This window comes from Pundamilia nyererei, unplaced genomic scaffold, assembly GCF_000239375.1.
Source record: "Pundamilia nyererei isolate P.nyererei 1_Seehausen unplaced genomic scaffold, PunNye1.0 scaffold00002, whole genome shotgun sequence".
Classification (NCBI taxonomy): domain Eukaryota; kingdom Metazoa; phylum Chordata; class Actinopteri; order Cichliformes; family Cichlidae; genus Pundamilia; species Pundamilia nyererei.
Genome location: NW_005187403.1, coordinates 920897 through 943837, shown reverse-complemented (window position 1 = coordinate 943837; position 22941 = coordinate 920897). Strand labels below are relative to the sequence as shown.

The 22941-nt window shown below is 39.5% G+C and overlaps 1 protein-coding gene across 4 annotated transcripts in view; it reads right to left on the bottom strand.

Annotated features, from left to right (window-relative positions):
- Nucleotides 1-22941, bottom strand: part of pitpnm2 (phosphatidylinositol transfer protein, membrane-associated 2) — a 42768-nt gene that overhangs the window by 5636 nt on the left and 14191 nt on the right. For all 4 annotated transcript variants that reach the window (XM_005720063.1, XM_005720064.1, XM_005720065.1 and 1 more), the window contains 18 exons: nt 18407-18621; nt 17017-17138; nt 16379-16612; nt 12389-12727; nt 12102-12197; nt 10947-11051; nt 10049-10107; nt 9395-9485; nt 8446-8599; nt 8172-8361; nt 7957-8076; nt 6423-6634; nt 6164-6339; nt 3591-3761; nt 3331-3471; nt 2247-2408; nt 1865-2143; nt 138-286 (listed from right to left, as the gene is read on the bottom strand). In XM_005720063.1, coding sequence (XP_005720120.1) covers nt 138-286; nt 1865-2143; nt 2247-2408; nt 3331-3471; nt 3591-3761; nt 6164-6339; nt 6423-6634; nt 7957-8076; nt 8172-8361; nt 8446-8599; nt 9395-9485; nt 10049-10107; nt 10947-11051; nt 12102-12197; nt 12389-12727; nt 16379-16612; nt 17017-17138; nt 18407-18621 — 3015 coding nt within the window. The remainder of the gene's footprint in view (nt 1-137; nt 287-1864; nt 2144-2246; nt 2409-3330; nt 3472-3590; nt 3762-6163; nt 6340-6422; nt 6635-7956; nt 8077-8171; nt 8362-8445; nt 8600-9394; nt 9486-10048; nt 10108-10946; nt 11052-12101; nt 12198-12388; nt 12728-16378; nt 16613-17016; nt 17139-18406; nt 18622-22941) is intronic.

The window sequence follows — 22941 nt, the reverse complement described above, 5'->3', positions numbered from 1 at the left end:
CAAATTTTCTGTAAAGGAATGGAGTCTTATATTTAATTTTAAAAAAGCAATGACTGAGATTATCATCCCTGGAACTATGCAACTTAAAACACTTTAGTGATTACAAATCAAAGAAATAAAATCAATTGAAAGAGAACCTGTCGGAGTATAAATGAGACAACGTCCGTCGATTCCCAGTAGGAGGCATGGAAAAGATGAGGCAGAGCCACGGTTGGAAATGCTGTCAGGGCATCAGGACAGTAAAGAGCATAGTCCATCCTCTTACTGCCCCACCACCGAGAGGCAACTACAGCAGTGAGGGGAAAAACAGACAGTCAGAACGTCCACTGTGCTGATTTTAGTTAGTGTTTTTCACTGAAGGTTTGACTAAGAGGCACTAGGGCTAGGTTAAAACTGGACAGTGGTGAGTAGTAGAAAGGTTTGAAGTGTACACTGTTTCCTCTCTTTTTTTCTTGTAATGCAGTGGTTCCCAACCTTTTTGACTGATATATCCCCAAAGCCCTCAAATATCCCTCCACCGATACCACAGTGTGTTCCAAACATGATCCCAATGAATGCTATTTTAAACTCTACGATATTTTAAAAGACACGTGTGATTAACTGTAGTGAAGCAATTCGTCCATTCTTTGTGTTGCAAAAGTAAAAAAATGTTTGTTGTTACTGTTGTTACTGTTTAGGGCGATCGCGGCTCAAGAGTTGGCAGTTCGTCTTGTAATCTGAAGGTTGCCGGTTCGAGACCCGGCTCAGACAGTCTCGGTCGTTGTGTCCTTGGGCAAGACACTTCACCTACCGCCTACTGGTGATGGCCAGAGGGGCCGATGGCGCGATATGGCAGCCTCGCTTCTGCCAGTCTGCCCCAGGGCAGCTGTGGCTACATCTGTAGCTTGCCTCCACCAGTGTATGAATGTGAGAGTGAATGAATAGTGGAATTGTAAAGCGCTTTGAGGGTCTCGAAAAGCGCTATATGAATGCAGTCCATTATTATTATTATCCACGACTTGTATTTGTCCACTGTTTTATCTATGAACTGTTAATATCCCTAAACTGCAATATATGACTTGGATACAGCAATTTATTTGATATGATGAATTTAGTTAGCGCTTATAGAAATAAATTAGTACACATCAATTTTTACTACTATTTGGGCTGTTTTATTTTCCCACATAAATGGGATCTCTTATGCTCATTTTTATCTCCACAGATTTATTTGTAGCCACTACTAGTGTATCCATGATTCATAATGCTAAAGCATCGGAATTTACTTATAGTGGGCTTTGGTGCCGTCTCTGTCTTAAACAAAGTGTTTAACTTCCTTCACGCTTTGTTTGAGATAACTTTCTTTTGACTGGCTGCATCTTGCAACCAGAAGGTGTGATCAACAGGTGGGTGGGGCTTCTGCGTGCCTGAGATGATCACATTAGCAATATCTGCTCTCAGTGATGTCATATAGATGTAGCAGCAAGGGGAAAGTCTTTAGAGCAATCTGAAGCTTTAGGCTCACAGGGATCACTTACACATATAGTACACTGACCTTCTTATTTAAAACTTAGACCATGTTTAATATCAAAATCGATCGTGTCATAAAACATCAGTATATATTTTTTGAGATTTTTCTGCCAACACCAAAAGTAGCTACTGAGGTACAAGTAAGCCTGATTGGGAATCACCACCAGGACAAGAAAACAGTGGTTCTCAAGGAATTAAGTTCAGAAAGGCTCACAAGAAGGATTATGGACCTCCAGTGTAATTACTGTAACTACTTGGGAGTACTATCTGAGAGAAAGGAAGAAGCCAGAGGAGGAAGGAAAGAACACAGGGAATGAATACAGATTGTAGCATCCTTCCCTCAAGCTCCTCTTACTACCTTTCTCTATGTTCTTCAGCACCCTGGGCGACGGGGGTGCCGAGCTGATGTCAGTGATGTCAGACGTAACATCAGTGAGGTCAGAGGTCATGTCAGAAGTCATGTCAGAGCTAACGTCCGAGCTGTGCTCGGACTCCACACCGTTGGATCTCGGAAAAACCTGACGAATTTTCTTGCGCAACTGAGGCGGTGTGCTCCGAGAGGCAAATCTATGGTAGGGTAGATGCAGCTGTGACAGCAGACTGGGCCTTTTAGTGTGGCTCACTTCACATTTGCTTGCTAAGAGGATGTTTGGAGGGAGGAAATGAGAATGTCAACATGTAAACTTCCAGCTTCTGGACCAAAAATTAGGTCAGAGACACAATGTCAGAGGTCAGCTTACTCGTAGCGATGTTGGAGGCGGTGTAAGAGTCAGCTAAGCCTGACACCTGGCTGGCTATGCTGGCCTCACTGGCTCTACGGGTGCAGCGAAGGTGAGGAATCCCTGGTGATGTTGATGATGGATGCTGACCATCAACAAGAGTATGGGAGTGAAGGGTATCCACTGCGAATAAAGAGGAGTTATAGTCATATTCTTTATTCACATATGATCAATTATTTCTATGATTATGAATAATTCAAACACCAATATAAAATAATGATATTTTTAATCACTCATGCAAGGAGAAACAAGTTGTAAATACAACATGTTACCTTTTGAGTTTTAACCATTTGATAAATTTAAGTCTCACGTTCACTCTTTTAACTCTGTTTTTGGTTTCCTCCAGATATCTTCCTGCTTAGCTACTGCATGTTCCACTATTTTTACCCAATAGTCAAAGAACTCTGTTTGCTATTTGCTGCTGAGCAGTTAGTGTAAAATCGCTTTTTAGTGCTTCATTTGTCTGAGAAGAGACAGGAGTCTGAAGTGGCAGAAAAATTAGAGTCATTAGAGTGAACCAAAATGATAAAACTGCAACCAGCTCGCTAATCAAATAATAGAACCTCAAAATGAATTCAGTGGGTAAATACAGGTTTACCCGCAGCAGATGGCTGTTTGGTTCTAGTTTGGTTCTGTTGGATATTTCTTCCTGTTAAAATGGATTTTTTTTTCTCTCCACTGTCAATAGGTGCTTACTCATAAAAGGTTGTATGATTGTTGGGGTTTTCTCAATATTATTTTAGGGGTTTACCTTACTCTGCAACTTCCCTGTTGGCAAAACAGGTGTTTTGAACCCCACAAACAAAAAAAGCAACTGAGCCATAACTAATGTTAGGGAAATCTGTTGATGTTTATGAAAGAGCCATAAACATCAACAGATGAACCAGCCAATATACTGGAATATTGTATTTTTTAATCTCCAAATATCAGTAATGGTCTTAAAAAATCCTATATTGTTAGAAGCTCTAGTTTTAACCAAATCCAGACCACATTAGAAAAAAATAATAATAACAGGATAAAGGAGATAAAGAGAACAAATACACACTCTCTGTGTTGCTCTGGGAGGTCTGCCAGTTGAGGACAGGCACAGGGATGCAGGTCTCACTGACAGTGCTTTCCTGGTTCCGATGTGATGCTGTACTGCCAGACTCTATCAGAAGCTGGGGGTTACTTTGCACAGTTTCAACTAAGCCAGACAAGGGGTAGAAAAAAGTCAACAACTTGTATTACATAAAGTTCTGCAGCAAAATGTCTCAGGAAGTGTGCCTTTCTTTTTTGTCTGTGTTTGCGTGTGTGTCAACTCACCCAAGAGAGCCGAATGTCCATCACCCAGAGGAAAGCGCTGATAGCGGGAGACGCTACAGGGAGGCAGCAGGTAGAACCTCTTGTCTAGGAGAGGCTCAAGACGAGAGGCGGATGGGTCAGCTGGATGAAACATGTTGTAAACCTGCTGGCAGGCTGGACGCAGCGCCGACACTAGCGCAGGAAACACAGCAAGAAGTTTTAAATAAACAGACTGGTGTGACTAGTAACACGGGACACTGTGTATACAAACTATAACTTTAGATAGTAGGCTGGAAAATACATTACAGTTTTACTGAGTTACATTGATGCAGTTCTCACATCATCGATGTAATTCTCTCCACTCCTTTTGGAGATCATTTATCTGAATTTCATTAGTGGGACCACACCTTGAAGCACACCCTTTCTCAAAAATGAGAAGCTGTTTGTTCTTGTTTTTGTGCCTTACCCTGTCTCCTTTTTTCAATTAATTCATTTCTCATTAGTACATTGGGATCTTTCCCCTCTGAGGCCCTGAGGCCTTCCCCAAACCACAGCCTCAATTCATGCTCGAGTCATCTGCCATTATCTACTATCTACTGCTGTAAAACCTAAATGAGGATGTGGTCCCGGCTAGTGAAATGCAGTTCTTAACTCTGTAACACACTTCCCCACTAACTTGAGAATTTGTTATTGTATTTGCACACACTGCTATTGTTTCTACCCATTAGCACCACACACATTTTGTTATTGTCTTGAAGCACTTCTCGTCTGAATCTCATAACTAATCAAAACATTTTCCGTAACACTGCCCGGTATTGCATTATTGTTTTTAATGAAATCCCTTCAGACTTCTTTCAAAGTCTGTATGAAAGACTAAGGCCAGTCACACACTGTCAGTGGAAGAACAGTTTTCCTCGATCGTTTTGGTGCAATTCTCCCATCAGAAAAGTCACTGTCACTACTAAATTTGGATGAGCAGCTGACAAATCTGCAACAACTCTGCTCTGAAACTTGTACTAACAAGGTGTACTTAATAAAGTGCTCAGTGAGTTTGTACAGTATGTATAGTATACACATGTGTGTAATTGGCAGTGCCATGACATTCACCTGTAACACAAGATTGTGAGTATTTATTTCCAATTGTTTCAACTAAACTTCTTCTGACAACGTGTTACTATTTGCTTTTCCCAAAGGACAATTTCACTGCTAACACCGAGAGTGTGTGAGTGGATTTGCTCTTTCATACATGTTTGAAAAAAGTTCAAAGTAGCTTGATTGAAAACACTAATGCCGTGCTGGACAGTATTCAAGAAAGTGACAGATGTAGAGTTCTGACTAAGAATTATATAGGTTCGATCACTGGCTTCTCACGGTCCTTGAGCTCTCTAATGCATCCATCACAATATGAATGTGTGTTTATGTTAGATAGAAAGCACATATACAGAAAAAAGTGCATGTGTGTATGAGGCAAGTTTTTGGTGCTCAGGTAGAGTAGAAGCACTATATAAGAACCAGTCCATTTAGTACTAAATTATAAGTAGAAACAATAGCTGATGTGAGAATTGCACCAAAGTGATTGATAAAAACTGTAATAGGACTGTCGTCTTTATATAAAGCTTGACAACTACTTTGCTGATGTAAACTTTCCACTGGTCTTGGTCTGACTACACCATAGACTCTCTAGTGTTTGTCACAGTGTCTACAAACAACAGCAATAAAAAAAACTATGCCCATATGAAAAATAAAAGAAAATGTGTATAACCACTTAGAATTCCAAACAATCAATGTTTATATCCCATCATAATCACTTTGTTTTACACTTAAACTACTGTAGTATGTCCTGTTTGAAATCATACCTTTATCCATATGAATCTTTGATTCATTAAGCTACTAGGTGGTATAAGCTTTGTTTATATTTAATCCTATGTCTTATGCCCTAATTTGATGTGTGATTGTACTGTCATATTTCAAGAGTAGGGAGGATACTGTATTTTTGTGGCATGTTATTTAGGTGATAGATAAGAATATCCTCACCAGTGGTAATTCCAGGACATTTTCAAGGCAAGCAGCACAAAAATATTTGACTCTTTATGTATTTTATCAGTATAAGAGACCGATAAAACTGCATCTACCAACAACTTATTTTCATAATATTGAATGTTTTAAAGTTATTCCGATATTACTTTGGAAAACCATGAGAAATAAATGGCTGTGTAAACAAAGAAATGAAACTAAACATCCGACAGCAACTGTAATGATTTCCTTTTTTTTTTTTTTTAAAGTCCACATGTTAAGCCAACAGCTGCAGGTCAGTAATCTGTTTCTTTAAAACCTCAAAGGACACAGTGCAGTCAGACTTGTGGCTGTGTAAGCACTTCTATCACATATTTCTCTTTTTCAGCCTTTGAGATCAAAAGCATGACTTCTAACCTCTGACACCTGCCTCCCAGCTGCTGGAGACATGCATTTCACACAGGAAGAAACACAAAGTGCTACAAATAACCACTTCCTGCTTTGACCTGTGACGAACATCAAATTAGACCAACAGCAAAATAAATGATAGGAGCATAAAAAGGGAGAAAATCCTTCCCCACCATCCAGAGTGGGCACCACAGTCTTCCTCAGTGCAAGCACGAGCCCGAGTGGAGAGCCGAACAGGAAGAAGTCAGTCACTTCAAATTCGAACTTCCCCAGAGATCCTCCCTCCAACATGGTGCTGTTGCTGGAACGCCGGGATCCAGCCTCTCTGTGGAGAACGCTGGCGTGAAGGCTGCCCAGAAAGAAACAAAATATAACACATTAGAAGAAATCTTTGAAGGATTCGTGGCATTTGTTTTAAGTTCTGTGTCTCACCTAGAGAGGAAGGCTTGGTGGTGTTTGATGGTGTCCAGCTCGTACGTGGAGGAGTCGCTGCGTTTGCGTGGAAGCTGCTTCTTGGGGTCGTCAGGCCCAGAGCAGTGAGGGATGTCAATGTTGCTGCGGCTGAGATGGCGGCTTCCTTCGAGGGATGGCGAGGAAGAAGAGACACTGTTTATGACGATACCAGGAGAAAGAAGTTCTGTGTCCTGAGAGAGAGGGATGAAAGAGGATACTGTCAAATGTGTGATTGAAATTATTCCCACAAGTCTTTAGTTTTTTTGGAATGACTTAGGTGTTTGTAATAGCTTTATAGTTTTATGGATAGCACACTCAAACTGTAGGTTAGTTTGTCAGGACTATACTCACTATAATTTGGCAACTATCAGGTGAATGGTAATAAAAATTTGCACCAACATTCATAGTCTTGAGATGCCTCAGAAAAAGAAATATCCAGAGTCTTTGTCTAGCATAAATGAGACCAGCAGAAAAACATGTTACCATAGTGAGCTGCACCTGCAATGTGAAGCCCATTTATTTTTAAGTTGCTGATTGTTTATGTTTTAAAAAATTAAGGATGGTTTAGCTTTTACAGTTACAAGATCATTGCACTTGAAAGACAACTACAAGATTTTGCTTTAACTTTACCTGTACGGATATCAAAAATTGCCTCAGTACCCTTTAAATGTGACATAAGATCTGTGATAACTCTTTACCTTTTCTTCATGCAAGGCTGAAATTGTATGAATTGTAATAGCCTTTAACTGGGTTTATGACCAGAACATGCACCTCCAAAACTGATGTCATACATCACTGCATTACTTCCACTTTGTATGTATTACCTACTAATAGATGTAATACATTAGAATATGCTAAACTAGGCTGCTCTAGTTTAGCATTCAGTTCCAGGCACCGCTGTGCCACACTGTGTATTGTCTTGCAGACCCACTAGCATGGCTTCAGAGTCTTGTTAAATCTAATGTACACATTTTCTTCATATATTTCCCCCCAAGGGTCACACATTTAGCACACTGTACTGCAACAGAATAAGTCACACCATTGCGCACTCATGGACATACACAAATGAAAATTGTCAGACAAGTTCATATAAAGCAAGGATGGAGTTGAATGCAAGAATGCAATGCATTGAACATGTTGGCTAGTTTTCCACGTATTTTAGCATAGCTAAACACAGCTTCTGGTATCAACAATGGACTGTATATAAAAGATGGATGTAGCCGCTGTTACATTACATTGTCTTTAGCTAAGTATTTCAGCCATCGGCATCTGAGCTACTGAACCTAAAAATAACTAAGAAGGAGTGAAGCTGACCGATAAACCGAGAGACACTGAACAGTCCTTCTTGACACCAGTGGGGACCATAATGTACATCGGCAGGTTTTGTTTTTTTAAGACTTTTTAAGACTTCAGCATTAGTTTCCTTTTTTAGACCCAAAAGCTACATCCATCCTTTATATACGGTCTACGGTATCAACAGCTTGGTATGTCATCAGAGAATTGAAGTTGATACCTGGACACTAATGGCACTGCCCCGTCTGCTGCTGTTTTGGCTTTCTGATACCGTCACAGAACTGCTGCACAGCGCATCAAAGCCCAGAATACCCCCAACACAGTCCCCAATAACACACACCTGTATTATAAAGCAAAGCACAAAAACATGAGTATGCACACTAAATCAGCGTTATCTGTACAAGCAGTGCCAATCCAAAAAAACAGAAACCCAACCTGGCCATTAAAAGAAGCTCCTTCCAAAGATCTGATGAAGTCGCTGTACACCTGATTGGCTCGTAAGATGACGGTTGCCACGGCATCTTGGTACTGTGGTGCAGAAGTAGCCAGAAGAGGAAGCGCAGCCAGCGGAATGTGGTCCTGACTGCTGGATAGACAGCTCTCATCGTAGCTGTAGGGGCTAAGACTGCAGAGCAGAGAGAAGTGGCTTTATGTCTATAATCAGCTTGCACGTGTATGACAGCATGTTATTAAAATGCTGCTTGCTCACTTGGACACAAGCGAGAATGCTTCGACACACACAGCAGGACAGGGTACCATTCGAATGGCAATGCGGCCCAGTGCTGAAGGGTAATGGACCCTCATCACAGCCTCAAAAGCTCCACTTAGCGTGTTTACATCTCCCTGTTTGCTGTTCTGTTCTCCTTCAAGAAAAGCAAAGGCTCATTATTAATCATTGCCATGAAACACAATCATAAGGCCTTGCATGTTTGTTTGAAAATTAAAAGACTTACTGTACTGCATAAATGAACATCTCCTATACCGATTGTGTTATTGGTGGGGGCTCGTTCATTTAAATAAATATATACATATAACATATATAACACTTTCCTAGTCTTAGCTAATCATAACTAGCCACTATAATTTTGTTTTAATTCACTTTTCACATGTTGTTTGTTTTAACTATTTGACCTAGCTAAAAACGAACTGCTTTTCATTAGTTAGTTGTTTTTGTTTTCTTTAAAATTACATATTTTATAGTGTAAAAGTATTTCCTGTAAATATCCTGGTAGATAATTGTTGTTATTTTTTCTATGACTGTATGAAATGTATCTAGCCATTAATGTCTTTGTGCTTAGATTATTTCTTTTGAAAACTTTATAAGGCTTTAAGAGATCCTATCGCCTGGTATTTAGTATGAAAAAAAAATCATTTTTCAATCTTTTCTATCCTTGATCAAATTTAATAATGGTTGAATTTTTTTGATAATAAATTAATTTCCTTTTTTCTTCTAATTATTATTATATTGATGTAAATGATATTTTTATCACAGAAAAATGAAAACTTAACTATGCTAATTTTAGCTTTAAGAATGTATTCTTATTATTTTCACTCTTGTACTAAACAATCAGTTAATCCAAAAATAGTCTATAATGTAATCTATAATGAACTTAGTAGTTAGTTTGATTGTGGGAAGAATTTTGAAGGTTTGACTGTACCAGAGCCAGTGTCCAGTATGTTGCCTCCATGCAGGACCAAAATGAGGACATGAATTTTGGAAGGCTGTACACACTGCTGAGATGAACAATCCTGCAGGTAAGAGAAACAGGAAAAAAGCAGGAAAATAAAGGTGGGCTGATAGGGATAGAGACAAAAGGGAGTAAAGGAAAACACTGCAAGCAGTACTTAAAAGGACAAGGACATTATGACATGTAAGAGGAGGAACTGGGAACTGGACCTTCAATTGCAAAGATTCAATTAGTTATCTATAAAAAAAAAAAAGAAAAAGCAAGAAAACACAACATTTTGTGCTTAAATGAGCTATGAGTTCAAAATAATCAAATAAAGTCTAAACACTTTGCTCTAGAGAAGACCAGTGGTGAGCTAGCTACATTTACATTTCATTTTGAAGAGAAAAAAGAAACCCTAACCAGGTTTTCCCCTTTTAAGGACACAACACTGGACAAGAGGAGGAAAAATCTTAAACGTCACTCCTGAAGTTAAATTCTAGGGTCAAGTTTTATTTTGGATTCTAGTTTCACTTCACTGGCGCTATATTGTAGAAGGAACAGTACCATCTACAAGCCATTCAATTATAGGTGTCGGTGTAAGAAAGACAGGAATTAAATGCAAGAACACTGAAAAAATGGCACCTCTATCTGTGTCTCCACATTGACGGCATACTCCCCGACCGACTCCTGGTACAAGGTTTCTGTGAAAACAAATTATGGACTTCATCACTGATGACAGAAGAGATGGCCTAAACTATAAATTCTGAGTCCTGTAGTCCTCAGGATACACTGGGCTTCATTTACAAACAGAGTAAACTGTGGCACTGTTCTCTCTGCGGGGTGAGAAAAATGAGAAAAACAAATACATAAAACATGATGGCAATGGTTGAGGGATTCAAAATGTTTGTAGCCCACCAACCAGTGGGTGATGTCATGGTGACTATGTCCATCTTCGATATACAGTCTGAGTTCACAAAGAGTGCATAGACATAAATCTTAAACTGTGTGTGTCCATAAGCTTTCCGTTTGGATGTTTGCCCAGTAATTGCCGTCAGTCTGATGTAACTGCTGTCATGCTGGTCACGTAGGCCTTGTCTTCCTTCTTTTTTCTGGTCTTTTTTTCTTTTTCTTCCTTCTTTTTTTCCTAGTTTTCTTGGCATGGACTTAAATGTCAAACCTTTCTTATTCTTAAGTGACCCACAGTCTCTATCTCAGGGCGAAAACATCCAACTCCTGGTTATTACAGCCCCTTTGTCACTTCACAGGAAACACTTCTGTGCCTCATCCACATGGAACACTAATGTTTCAGTTCTTCACTTTTGAAATCTTTTTGATTTGTGCTTTAGTAGGCATGCTTCTCATTGAGAATAACACCTTTCAATACAAGATAATTTTCCTTAATGCACACAAGATGATAAGAACAAAATTGGTAGGTGCATTTCTTTCATGACTTTATGTATATCAGTAAATGAAGCCCAGTGTTTTCTTGTTTTGTTTTGGTACACAAAAGCATAAGATTAAGAGTGAGGCAGTCACTTACCTTGTCCTTCATCCACTTCTATTGTTTCTATTTTGTCCATCAGATCATTTGAGCTCCACTTGGTGATTTCCTTGGAAAACATGTCTTCATTATCAGAAAAGTCCTCTGCAAGATACACAGAGGGATTTTAATATCATGGAGACACTTCTCTGATCTGATCAAAGCAGTCAGCCTCATAACACAGATTAAATAACCTAAATTACATCAAAGGTGACTCCTGTTTATGCACTCTTTGAAAAATCAGTCTGTCTATTATGGTTCTCTAAAGGCTGGTTCCCCTGAAACCTCAAACCTCCTCAAAGTCTCCAGAGGTCTTTTTTAAAGATGTGCCTGCAAAGTCCTCTTTCAAAGGTCATTGTTATTCCATCACACCAAGTACTGAGCAAAATGTAGGCACTTTTGTTTGCATTCACACTCACTAGGCAGGACCTTCAGAGAGGCATGTGAAGGTTTCTGAATTTACCCCCTAACCCTCCAGGTTTATGGGTACGGTTAGGGATGGAATTGATTTTAGCAACATGGTAAATACACAAGTTTTTCCAGAAACTAGAAGGCGATCGATCTAATGAAGTCCAACACATTCATTTGAGAATTACAATTTTTCTCATAAAAAATGTGTTTGGATACTCCAGAAACACAAAAACAGGTGTACCTAATAAAGTGACCGTGTATATGGCATTAGTGCGCAGTAACAAGCTGTTGGCACAAATTATTACACCTTTTTCTCAGAAATCACACATTGCTAATAAATTCATTCTAAAAACTAATATAATAAGCAAGTTAAGACATTTAAAAATTAATTTGTGAGACTCTGTCTGGCAGAATAATTTCTCTGGCTTCAACTTTAATAATATTCTTTAATTAACATTTCAGCATTCATTCTTAAGGATAAATACCCACAGGGATAAACGAGAACATTAAAAGAAGCAAGCAGGATTAACAACCTTGAGTTTCTCCATTGTTAATATTTATCATCCCAAAGACACACAGATATGAAAACACATCAATTCATCTTTCAAGATAATGTCCAAATACTAAATTGAATCTGTGGGAACTGCTGAAATGCAAAAATCTTTCTTGTGCATGGGTACAATACTGAATAAATTCATTGGCTCGTGAGCTGTTTATAATGTGTTTTATTCTGCTGATCTTTACCATGAGCATCAAAGAACTCATCATCTGTGCTGTCCTCAGAGTCCCGGGCAATGCTCTGCATCCTCCACTCTGAAATGCTCTGATGAGATGGACTTCCTGTACAAACAAAGATTAACATTGGTGTATTACAGCGTTACCTAAAATTATGGCATGACCAATATTTTAAATAAGTACTTGCACTCATGTCAACAGTCACACTGTAATTCAAGGTATATCAATACAAATATTGTACCACAGACTGTGGTAAAAGCCAGTGAAACACACAAAAATCAGAAGGACATCCTCACCTCCTCGCTTTGATGACCTATTGGAGGATCTAGAGGATGTTGACCATTGTTTTGTGAGCTCCCCTCTTGTCTCAAGTGAATCTCCAAGCTTCCCTCCTGCTCCTTCTGCCTCTGCAGTCGAGCCCACTGTCTCTGCTCCCTGCTCCTGCTCTTGGCTAATGAAGGAGTTGTTGGCTTCTGTTGCCCCTCCTTCATTCAGGCTGTATTGGGCCATCTTCTTTGCTAAGGCCAGCTGGGTCTCCAGCTCCAGCTGCCTGATGTCCTCGATAGTCAGGCCATACCACTCGTCCTGCCAGCACCACGCCTGCCGGTGGGCTCGAACCATGACTTTACGAAGGCCTGCAGGAACAGCAACCAAAATTTAGCGCTAATGAATTATTTTAAGGGCTCAAATCTACAAAAGTGGATTAGCTTAATATCCGTATCATTATAAATCCAATTTACTTTCTTCAGGTATTTACGATTCTCTGTCAGCTATTTGTTATAGGTTTGTCTTGTGTCTTCATCTTGATTTAGTTGATTATTTTTTTACTGCTTTTTTGAAATATAAGTGATCTTTACTCTTTTTTTTTTGGAACGAGAGCAGTGATGGCGAACAAGAACAGTTAGGTGATGACTGTATAATTAACCAGTCAGTTGAAACTCACCATAAAGTGTTTTATCGCCACTCACATCATTATGACAGTCACGTTTTTCAATTTATACATGTGCATAAATTTAAAAACTCAACAGCCATATCTTTTTAAACTGTGCCTAACAGTTGTTTGAGTTGCATAATATGCTTAACTTTTTTCATCCTTATTCTGAGTGTGTATACATGGAATTAAATTGCTTTTGACAGACCGATCCTGGCCTCTGGTTTTTTTGTTTTGTTTTCATTTATATAAACAGAAGTCAGGATTGGTGTGTCAAAAGCAATTTAACTCCATGTATACACACTCAGAATAAGGATGAAAAAAGTTGAGCATATTATGCAACTCAAACACCTGTTAGGCACAGTTTAAAAAGGCCATGTGTCTTGGAGCTGGTGTGTGATAGTATTCATGAATCAGGGGAGATGCAGATGAAGACCCTGTGAATATTTTAGGGCGGAAGCCCAGTAAACAAGTGCAGATAACATTAGCATAAACATAACGTTCAGTGAAAGGCTGAAACGGGAGAGTCACAGAGGAAAATCACATTTTGTGATTGAAGATGTGTTGATTGGACCACTGAGTGAGAATATCATGAAGATAGAGCAGCCGCTGCTTCGCTAGTCTGGAAGTAAAATGCTGTGAGGCAGCATCCTGAGGGCCGTGAAAGTGTATAAACAGTCTTAGATCACAGCAATAAAACAGAAACACACCAACACAGGCAGGAAATTAATCCAGCCTGCTCTGTTATCTCGAGAAGCCAGAAACCTCTCTCTGCTCCCGCCTCTCTGACACTTTCTACACCAGGTATCGTTTGCATTTTTATTAGTTTTTCTTCGACACTTCCTTCTATTTTAACTTGGTTCATTCACATATATGCTTTTACTATTTCTTTTCCATATGGGAAGTGTTTGTTGTTTTGCTCTCTCTCTCTCTTGCCTGTCTGCCTGGGCGGGGCTCAGATTGGGCTCCCGCCCTTGGCCTACGCACCTGCAGCTGATCACCGGTGATTTGCAGTTGATCTCTGGCTCTTCTTAAGGCAGGGGCTCTGAGCTACTTGTCGCTGGAATATTGAGTAACTCTCGTTAGTATTGCCTGTCTCTATAGTGATTCTGTTGTTCCCGTGCTTGCCTTGGCTTAATCCTCATCTCTGTAAATAGGTTTATCTGGATCTGCCCTCATTCGTGACCCCTGGACCCCGTGCGTGAGAGTGGAGCTGCTTGTGTGGAGATTGTGTGGACAAGGAGTGGAGCGAGTATGAAGGCGTGTGTTTCCCTAACCTGTTGACCCCCCGGGACCCTGGTGTTTCCCCCCCTTCACGTATATATAGCTCACCAGTGTGATTAATCAAGAACTGTTTGAAGCGTGCTTTCTCAGTCTGCGCCCGAGTCCGTTCCACCGCCGTGACACAGACTACATTTTGTTTTTGACTTTCTGACTTGTGTTGTGAGGCTTGTCTTTTGTGTCAGCTCTTCTGCGTCGTCCTCACGTGATTAGCTGCATACTGTGTATATCTAAGTGCCTGGTCTGTGTGTATTTCTGTTAGGTTGAAATTGTTAAATGTTGTCATTGTGTTACTTAAATTTGTAAATCTTGGTTCAAACTGTATGATTAAAGACATTTATTATAGGGACACATCCTATGTGAGGGTTCTGTTTTCTTATTTAGTAAACTTCCTGCCTTTATGACCCTTTTGGTGAGCAGGAGGTCACACAAACACAGACACACACACTCACATGCACATGAATACACATACACAGACGCACTTACATACACATACACACTCAATGCCTTAGGGTTTATGATGCACCATAGGCGGGTTTTACAATGGGTGTTTGTGTAAACTGTGTGTCACAGAAATAAAAGGCTGCTGTGGGGTGATGGTTCTTCAAAGTGGTCTGACACCGAGGGCAGAAGGGCTGCTCTGAGATCCTTCCCTTGCTATAGCATGTGAAAAACCGGTTAAGCTGTTCATCTTGCTTCGTTAACGGGAATAAGTCTCTAAATCAGCAGGCCTGTGGAAGCGCAGACCCAACAATTTCCTTTTCCTCTATCAGATTACCTTAATAGGTCTGTGAAGTCTATGAGGTCTATACACAGCCCAACAGAGCTCGGCTTTCTTTGTGCTAGCTGGGTTAAAAGAAATCCTCAAAACTCTGTCAGAGATAATGTGTCTCACAAGTTTAACCGCTGGTGTATCACACCAGCGGTCATCACTTTCTTTCCTAAACCAGGCTTTTTGCTTCATATTCTGTGCATGCTCACATAAAAGGGACATTTCACGAGTCATATAACTCCTCTTCCACACAAAATGATCTCCTTTATCATGTCACCTGCCCCAGTCAGAGATGTTAATAAAGGAAAATAATTCAACGGTGACATAAAAAGACTATAAAAAACATAGCAGTAAAACGCTAAATTAACTCAAGTATAACTCAGGTTTATTATTTTAACATTGAGTAAATTTTTGATCCTGCTGTTTATTCCTATCGTGAGAGCTGAATACTTTAAATGTCAAAGTTTACTGTCTCATAGTCTAATGAAGGAGAAGTGGAAATTGTTTTAGTTTGTCAGCAAATCAAAGTGAAAGTAATGTTATTGATTGAACAGGTGTTCCCGGCCTGTGTTCTGTGTTCTAGTAGCTGCAATTTCAGCAGTGTGAAAGCAACTTGGAGCAGACTAGAATTAAGTTTATTACAATAAAGACATTTATGCTTTTTCTGCATCAACAACTAACTACGTGCAAATTCTAGAGATATTGCAATGCACAGTTTGTACTGCTGTTTACCGATGGTTTCATTTGCAATGTTAGTAAAGCTTAAGAACTTGCACATATAAAACATAGTCACCCAGCACTCGAAAGATGCTCTAAATAAAAAATTTATAGATTTGATTTAGTTAAAAGATTTAATAAAAATAAAGATAAATTACCATGATGATTTAGCCAGGTAAAAAAACAGCCATTGAAAACTTAGATTATAAACTCGACATATCTTGCCAACCTAGCCAGAATCCTCTGGTTTGTTATGCAATTTGTTATATGAATAGATTAACTACCTATGTACCAAATCTTGAATTAACAAATAAAATTGGAATTTTTATCTGGTCTTCCAAGTTGTGCATTTCAGTCCTCTTTAGGATGTCACAGTTTGCAGGATTATTGGACACTGGGATTAAATATTGATATAGTCATAGTTTTTGCTAATCTTTAAGGATCTTTAGGGATTTTTTTGTTTTTATTTTAGCTTCTACAGTTATCTTAGACTTTGGTTTTTCCTTGTATTTCAGTAAAATATATGTCTGTAGGTTGTAAGATCTGAACCACATAAAAACATGCATACACGAAAGCCATACCTACCCACATCATGAATGAAGCGTTCAATCTTAGACTGCATGCCCCAGTATCTGAACTCTACTTTGCACAGCTTGTAGGCACACATAACGGAACTCTGACCCAGGTTCTGGCCAATTTCCTCAATCCAGTCCTCTGACAATGGACCCCGTTTAGTCTTGACTGACTGATACAGCTTAGGGTCTTCTTCCACGAGGTACTCATGAGGAGGTATGTAGTCCTTGACGATGTCTATGGGGTCTACAAGGGAAACAAAGACATAATGAATTGCTAAACTGAGGTAGATTCAAGCAGCAGGTATGTCTCAATGTCCTCACTCACCTCAAGAAAAGAATGTGATTTTATGTGTGTGTCTTTTATGTAATCAGTCCCTGCCGGGATCGTGTCTGGAGCTGACTGCACATTTTCCCTGCACCCCAGTGAATTTTAGTATGCGGAGGCTCAACACAAGCTCTTACACTCCACAGCCTACATCCCCTCTGCACCACACTGTCAGCGCTTTCATTGCAAATAACTCTGTGTAAATTCGATTTCTGATCCTGCTTATGAGGAGACGACGACCAGGCAGTTGATCCCAGAGGCACAATTTTAGCGTAATGGTGCAGAGAGAGTGAGTTTTTAAGTGTGCATGACGATAAACTTACCAATAGTCCTTTGTCTTTTCTCAGCAGAGGACATATTGAAGACATCCACTTGATTTCCAGTATCTGGTTTATAATAAGTCTCAATGTCTATAGAAAATTTCTCAACAAAGGGACAGGTATACCTGAGGAAAGAAAAAGAAATTGTTGCTTTGGATGGAAAAGCAATATGAGCAGCTGGGTCTCCAGAAGTAGAGCCAGTTATCTACAAGATGGGGGGGTTGATGGCTCAATCCCTCTAGGGGAACTATGCTCCCCTAGTTTACATATCAAAGTACCCTTGGGCAAGATGCCAAGCCCTGAATTGACCTCGAAGTATCCATCAGAGTGTGAGTGTCAGTGTGTAAGAATGTTTATTAAGTGCTTAGATGCAGAAAAGAGCAGTTTATATAAAGCAGTATTAGTAGTGCAAGTGTATGCAGGGTGAATGAGCCTTGTAGTAAGAAAACGCTTTGAGCACAAAATCACTGCTATTGAAAGTAATAATCCTAATTTCCAATTCAAAATCATATGAAGTGTGAATGCAGTGTCACAATCTAGGATTGTCAGAAGCAATAGTGAAAAGCTGCTCTGGCATCTTCACATGGTTGAAACAATACAAGAACCAGTGTTTGGGTTCTTTGCTAGAAGTCATTGGTGGTATCATGCATCAGTTAACAGTATCCTTCATCCCAAGTCAATATTAGATCTCATGACCCCCCCAATGATGCATAGGCAATTAGATATCTTCAAGTGAAAGTCAACAGAAACCAAGCACAACAATTCACTGAATATCCCATGCTCAGCATCCTTTCAAGAAATTGCAATGGGCTGCATTTTAACAGCCTGGTCCTAAGACAGGGACCTCCAGGGTGGAAATGGTTAAAGTTACTAGTAAGTGCATCTCCTTTAAAATGTAGCTGAGCATCAGCAGAAAAAAGCCTAAGCTGGAGTAAAGTGCAGCACCTGTAAGCAGAGCTCATGTAAAATGCTGCAAATCAGCATCAGTTGTAAAGTAAAAAGTGGTGCCAATAAAATTCCCTTAACACTTGATGGGCTTAGAAAGCAGTTGGAGTGGCTGGTTCCAACATTAAGTCATCAGGAGGATATTCAAAGTTGGTAGCAAATGAATATGTGGTCATGCAGCTGAAGTTGTTGTATTTAAAAAAAAGAAAGAAAGAACACACTGCCATCAGCAGATAATAATAAAAAGAACATAATAAAAACCATTAACAACATTTTATCTCTGAAAGGTCAGCATTTCTACTTCAGATAAAGCCAACCTCATGTAACGTACGCTTAAGCATTAAGAGGGAGCAACTGTTTTACAAGAGGCACAGGGGGACAGTTTTATAATGTGTTCCCCAGAAATAAAATTCCATCACTTTATTTTCTGTATCTGTGGTTCCCTCACCGGGTTCGCGTATAGGGGTAAGCATTCCAAGACTCCTCTTCCACTCGAAGGGCAGCTTGAGGCAGAATGGCACAAAACCAGGATGGGATGTGTTTGCCGATGTGATAGACCTTGTGAGTGTACTGACCCGAGCCGCCAGGGCCATCCTCATATGGTTTGTTCTCCAGGATCTCCACCCCACTGCCCTCACCACAACTTTCTTGTCTGCTCTTTTTCTGCAAGACAGCAAATATGAAGAGGTCTAAAGTATAAAGCTGTTGAGATTAATCAAGATGCAAATAGTATGTGTAAAAGTACTCAATATACAGCCACAATGGTGTTACATTAGTATCACATACACACATTATATTAATAATAATAATGTAGCATCAGCTAATTTTACATGTATTTGCATGTTATACTCTACTGGACTCCAAAAGTGTTGGATCACATCAAAACCCAAGATATTTATTCGTAAGCCTGGAATTCAGAAATATTTCAAAACACAAGAGATGAAATGCAAAAAGAACTTCAGACAATTAAAACAAATTTTCTCAGTGACCATAATTCCTTAGTACAAAAGGTCAGATTCCCTCAAGTTATATTTTTGTCTATATAAGCAGTGTTCAGACGAAGCTCAGGTAGAAGCTCACATACAGTTAGGTCCATAATTTGTTGAACAAGGACACAGTTTGTCTCTGTACACCACCTCAGCAGTATCCCTCAGTATTGGTCTCTGAGGAGATGTAGTATCTTTAAAGCATTTTTCAGTCGGGGGGGAAAATGTCCAACACTGGAAATATACTGCAGTAACAGAAAGAGATTTCCACCTGCCTGAACATGTTGAACATTATGACAATGGCTATCCTCACTGACATTACAAGAATTCATTTGTTACACGTTACAGTTCTGTTTCCTCTTTATTAGGGGTGTGATTGTACACTTTAGATCCTGCCTCCAACATACAAAACCTACATGACTTCACTTCCACTTTCCCATGCTGTAAAACTCAGTGCTGACATCATTGCTGTAGTCCAATCATCTTTCTGCCTCCCTTCACTCTGAGTGAACTCAGCCCACCTTCAATCAGTCTCCTCTCTGCATATTTTAAATCACACCACTCATCTTTCATTCTCCCTTGCAGACTCCTTCGTGCAACCCAACTTCCCCTCATCTCTGCCTTACGCAAGTCACTTCATCCAAGTTTTCAACTTATCCTGTCCTAATTCATTTTATTCTACTGTGATGGGTCATCGGCATCTAATCGCCAAATACCATAACTTAAAATCATCATGAATTATGTTTAGTTCTCTCTATTGATCTCTCCTCAGTGAAATAAGACATATCCCAAAAGAGCACCTTTGTTAACTAAGAGTGGTGTAATTTCAAAAAACACTTTTTTCTTTGTTAATTTCAATGAATCGCTTAAATAAGCATGTCTCTGAAAATAACTCTGTTCCTTCATATTCTATAAAGAGCCAAGAGTGTTTCTTATCATTAATATCCTGTCAACTATGGTATGTTTTTAGGGGACTAATAAATCGAAATAACAGATCACTTGCAAAAACTGGTATCACAAGCTTTTTATACGGCTGAATGATAAAGGTCCTTAAATTGTACTTTTCCTGGCTCAGACCTTGGTTTTGATTAATGAACAACTTGCAGCTGGGACTGGTGTCCACACACTCGCTTCTTTCTATAAACTTCCAATTAAACCCCTGCTAGCCTTACGCAGCACTCCTGTCTGTCACTGCCCAACCTTGTGATTACATCACAGAGCTGGATGATGCAGCAGAGCCGATGTGATGAGGTGGAAAGAAAAAGCTGCCACATGGAACAAGAAAGGTCTGCCTCTCCATTCAATAAGACACCAGTTTTCTCTACTTCGCCCACCCTATTCCTCTACTGTTCAGAGTTTTCCATCTTCTTTGGCTTTGAACAACACCTCTGTTTGATGTTACACTGTGAAGAGTTATGTTAACAGCAGATTCAGTTTGCGTATTTTGAGTAGATCTTGCTTTAAATGCAGCATTTTGCAGATTTTCCTCAGGTTAGGAGGATCGTCCTCATTAGGAGGAGCTTTCAGGTGTTTTATGAAGTCTCAGTCCTAGCTCATCACTGAAAGAGGAAAGCTGAGTCAGCGTGATCTAGTCTGAGCAGATTATCTGATCTGATGCCTTATGCTAAATGGGAATATTAGTAGGATAGTCTTCGACCTGTTCTACATGATAATAGGTTTGTAGAAAATATTGTTTTAGGGCAAAAAAACTGAATAAAAACTCATTGGTTACCGGGTGATTGCACAAATTTCTTTTCACATTTTGTGAATGATTTCAAGTAGCTGCAAAAAGCAACTGGTCACCCAGAAGTTGAGCGTGCAACACAACACCTCTGGCCAACTACTTTTGATCAAAAGGTGATTTCACAGGTCACTTAGTGGGAAGCAAAATATTTGTTACCAAAAAAGTCAGTTCATTACAAATTAAGGTTTGGATTTCAATGGAATATCCTGAAATACCACCAAAACAATACATTTCTGATTGTATTTTTTACGCATCTATATAATAACAATCTGAGAAGTGCATAACAGTAGATCATACAGTAATATTTTGAATCTGTTATCAACCTCGCATCTTTTCATCTAATCCAGACTAAATGAGACAGACATAGGGGAGGTAAAATCAGCATGGAACTTCCTCCAATAAAAGGCAGCAGATGGTTCAGCCACATAGATCCCACCGAGTGTTGTATTAATCCTGCTGCTCTACAGACAACTGGTCTGGAATTACAGTTTCCGTTTATAAAGAGCCTACATCTCCTTACAAGGCTCTCCTTTTGTACACATCCACCTTTATGTGGCTTATTAAATATATGAAAACCCTCCAGGATCTGATAATAGAAGCTCAGTTACCTACATAAGAATCACAATCTACCAGGGTGGAAAGGGAACTTAAAATTTTAACATCTGCCAGCCACTGGCAGGCAAATGTTCACATTCACACAGTAAAGGATTGTTTGGTGTTTAAAACCACTTTTATATTTTACCATCCTTTGGCTTGTGACTGGAGCTAATTTCCAAAATGACTGCAGTGATTACATGAGAGATATCCATATTACTGGATTTAGTTCTTTAGTTTTTCAGAGGGTCAGCGACTTTCATATAATTAACCTGCCATGCTTGGTTGAATATTTCAGACATAATAACACTGGTACAAAACTGTAGCTGGGCAGACTCATATTGGAACAGAAAACATTGAAATTGGAGTCTTGAAAAAAAAAGAAAAAGAAAACTTATTACCGCCAGCTAATAACTATCCAAGTCAGCACTGACACCATGGGTGCGGTGCATACATGTGTCATATAAACAATAGTCTATAATACTGGAAAATAAAAGAACTTTCCAAAAGAATATGTGATAATATGTTTATCTTTTTATACGTCTATATGTCTATAAGGACACTGATAAAGGGCATGGCTGCTATAATACACAGGTGTGCCAACAAAGGGAACAACAGTATCGCTGATTTGTATCTGCTAAGCCTGATCTTTGCTAATTCTAGTCACTGAAATGGACATGTTGATGTGTTTGTGGCGATAGCACCTTTTGTAGCACAAATAGAATGTTTTGCTGTGTGGCACAGCTAGAAAAAGACAGCTGCAGTTCAGTTTTGTTGAGTGAAATTTGATGATTTTATTTGTCTGATACTAATGCACCATTACCAATCTGTTTCTCTTTGTTGGACCCACATAGATTGTGGATGGAGATGCACCCCAAACTTCCTGCTAAGTCATCTGCTCTTTTGCTCTCTGTTATCTGGCTCCAAAAGTTAACATGGCAACAGTAAGAGCACTGATATTTCAAAATTCAGATTCCAGAAACCCCTGGTTGATGGTTATGTCCATGTTTGTTGTATGTGTATGACACCACAGTGTCAACCTAGGGCAATATGAAGATCTGGGGTCTCAGGGTTGCTGCCCATGCACTTTTAGCGGCAGTGATATACTAGTGATGTAAGAGTTAATTATCAGGTGTTACATTGTTCATGCAAACTGGGTATTTCTGGCTACAGGTTTTGCATCTTCCTACTCATTCAGCATGAATGACTGCACTGGCATTGTCTTGTGATTTTTGAAACATGATTGAAAAATGATTGAAAAGGCATTTCATTCCTGCCACTGTAATATGCTGCAGGTCGAGGAACGCACAACATGAATACAAATCATCATGATCATTACTAACGGCAAGAGTGGGGTGTTCAGGGTCAAGAAGGAGAGCTCAGATTGCAAAATGAGCTCTCTCTACTGAAGACTTTAGGGAGGTAATATCAGTAATGAAGGTCAGAGGAGGCAAACAGCTGGAAAATTGTAATAATCTAGCAGGTAATGTAATTTAGGTGAGGTGCTAAGAGCCTCAAATTACCATCCTTCTGTTTGCATACCTTCTGGGAAGTGAGCACACAGGATCTGTATTAATAACACTCATCTTCAATCCCAGAGCAGAAAAGAGGTACAGTGTAGAATATACAGGGTGCTCTGTGAATCTTTATTAACCCTTT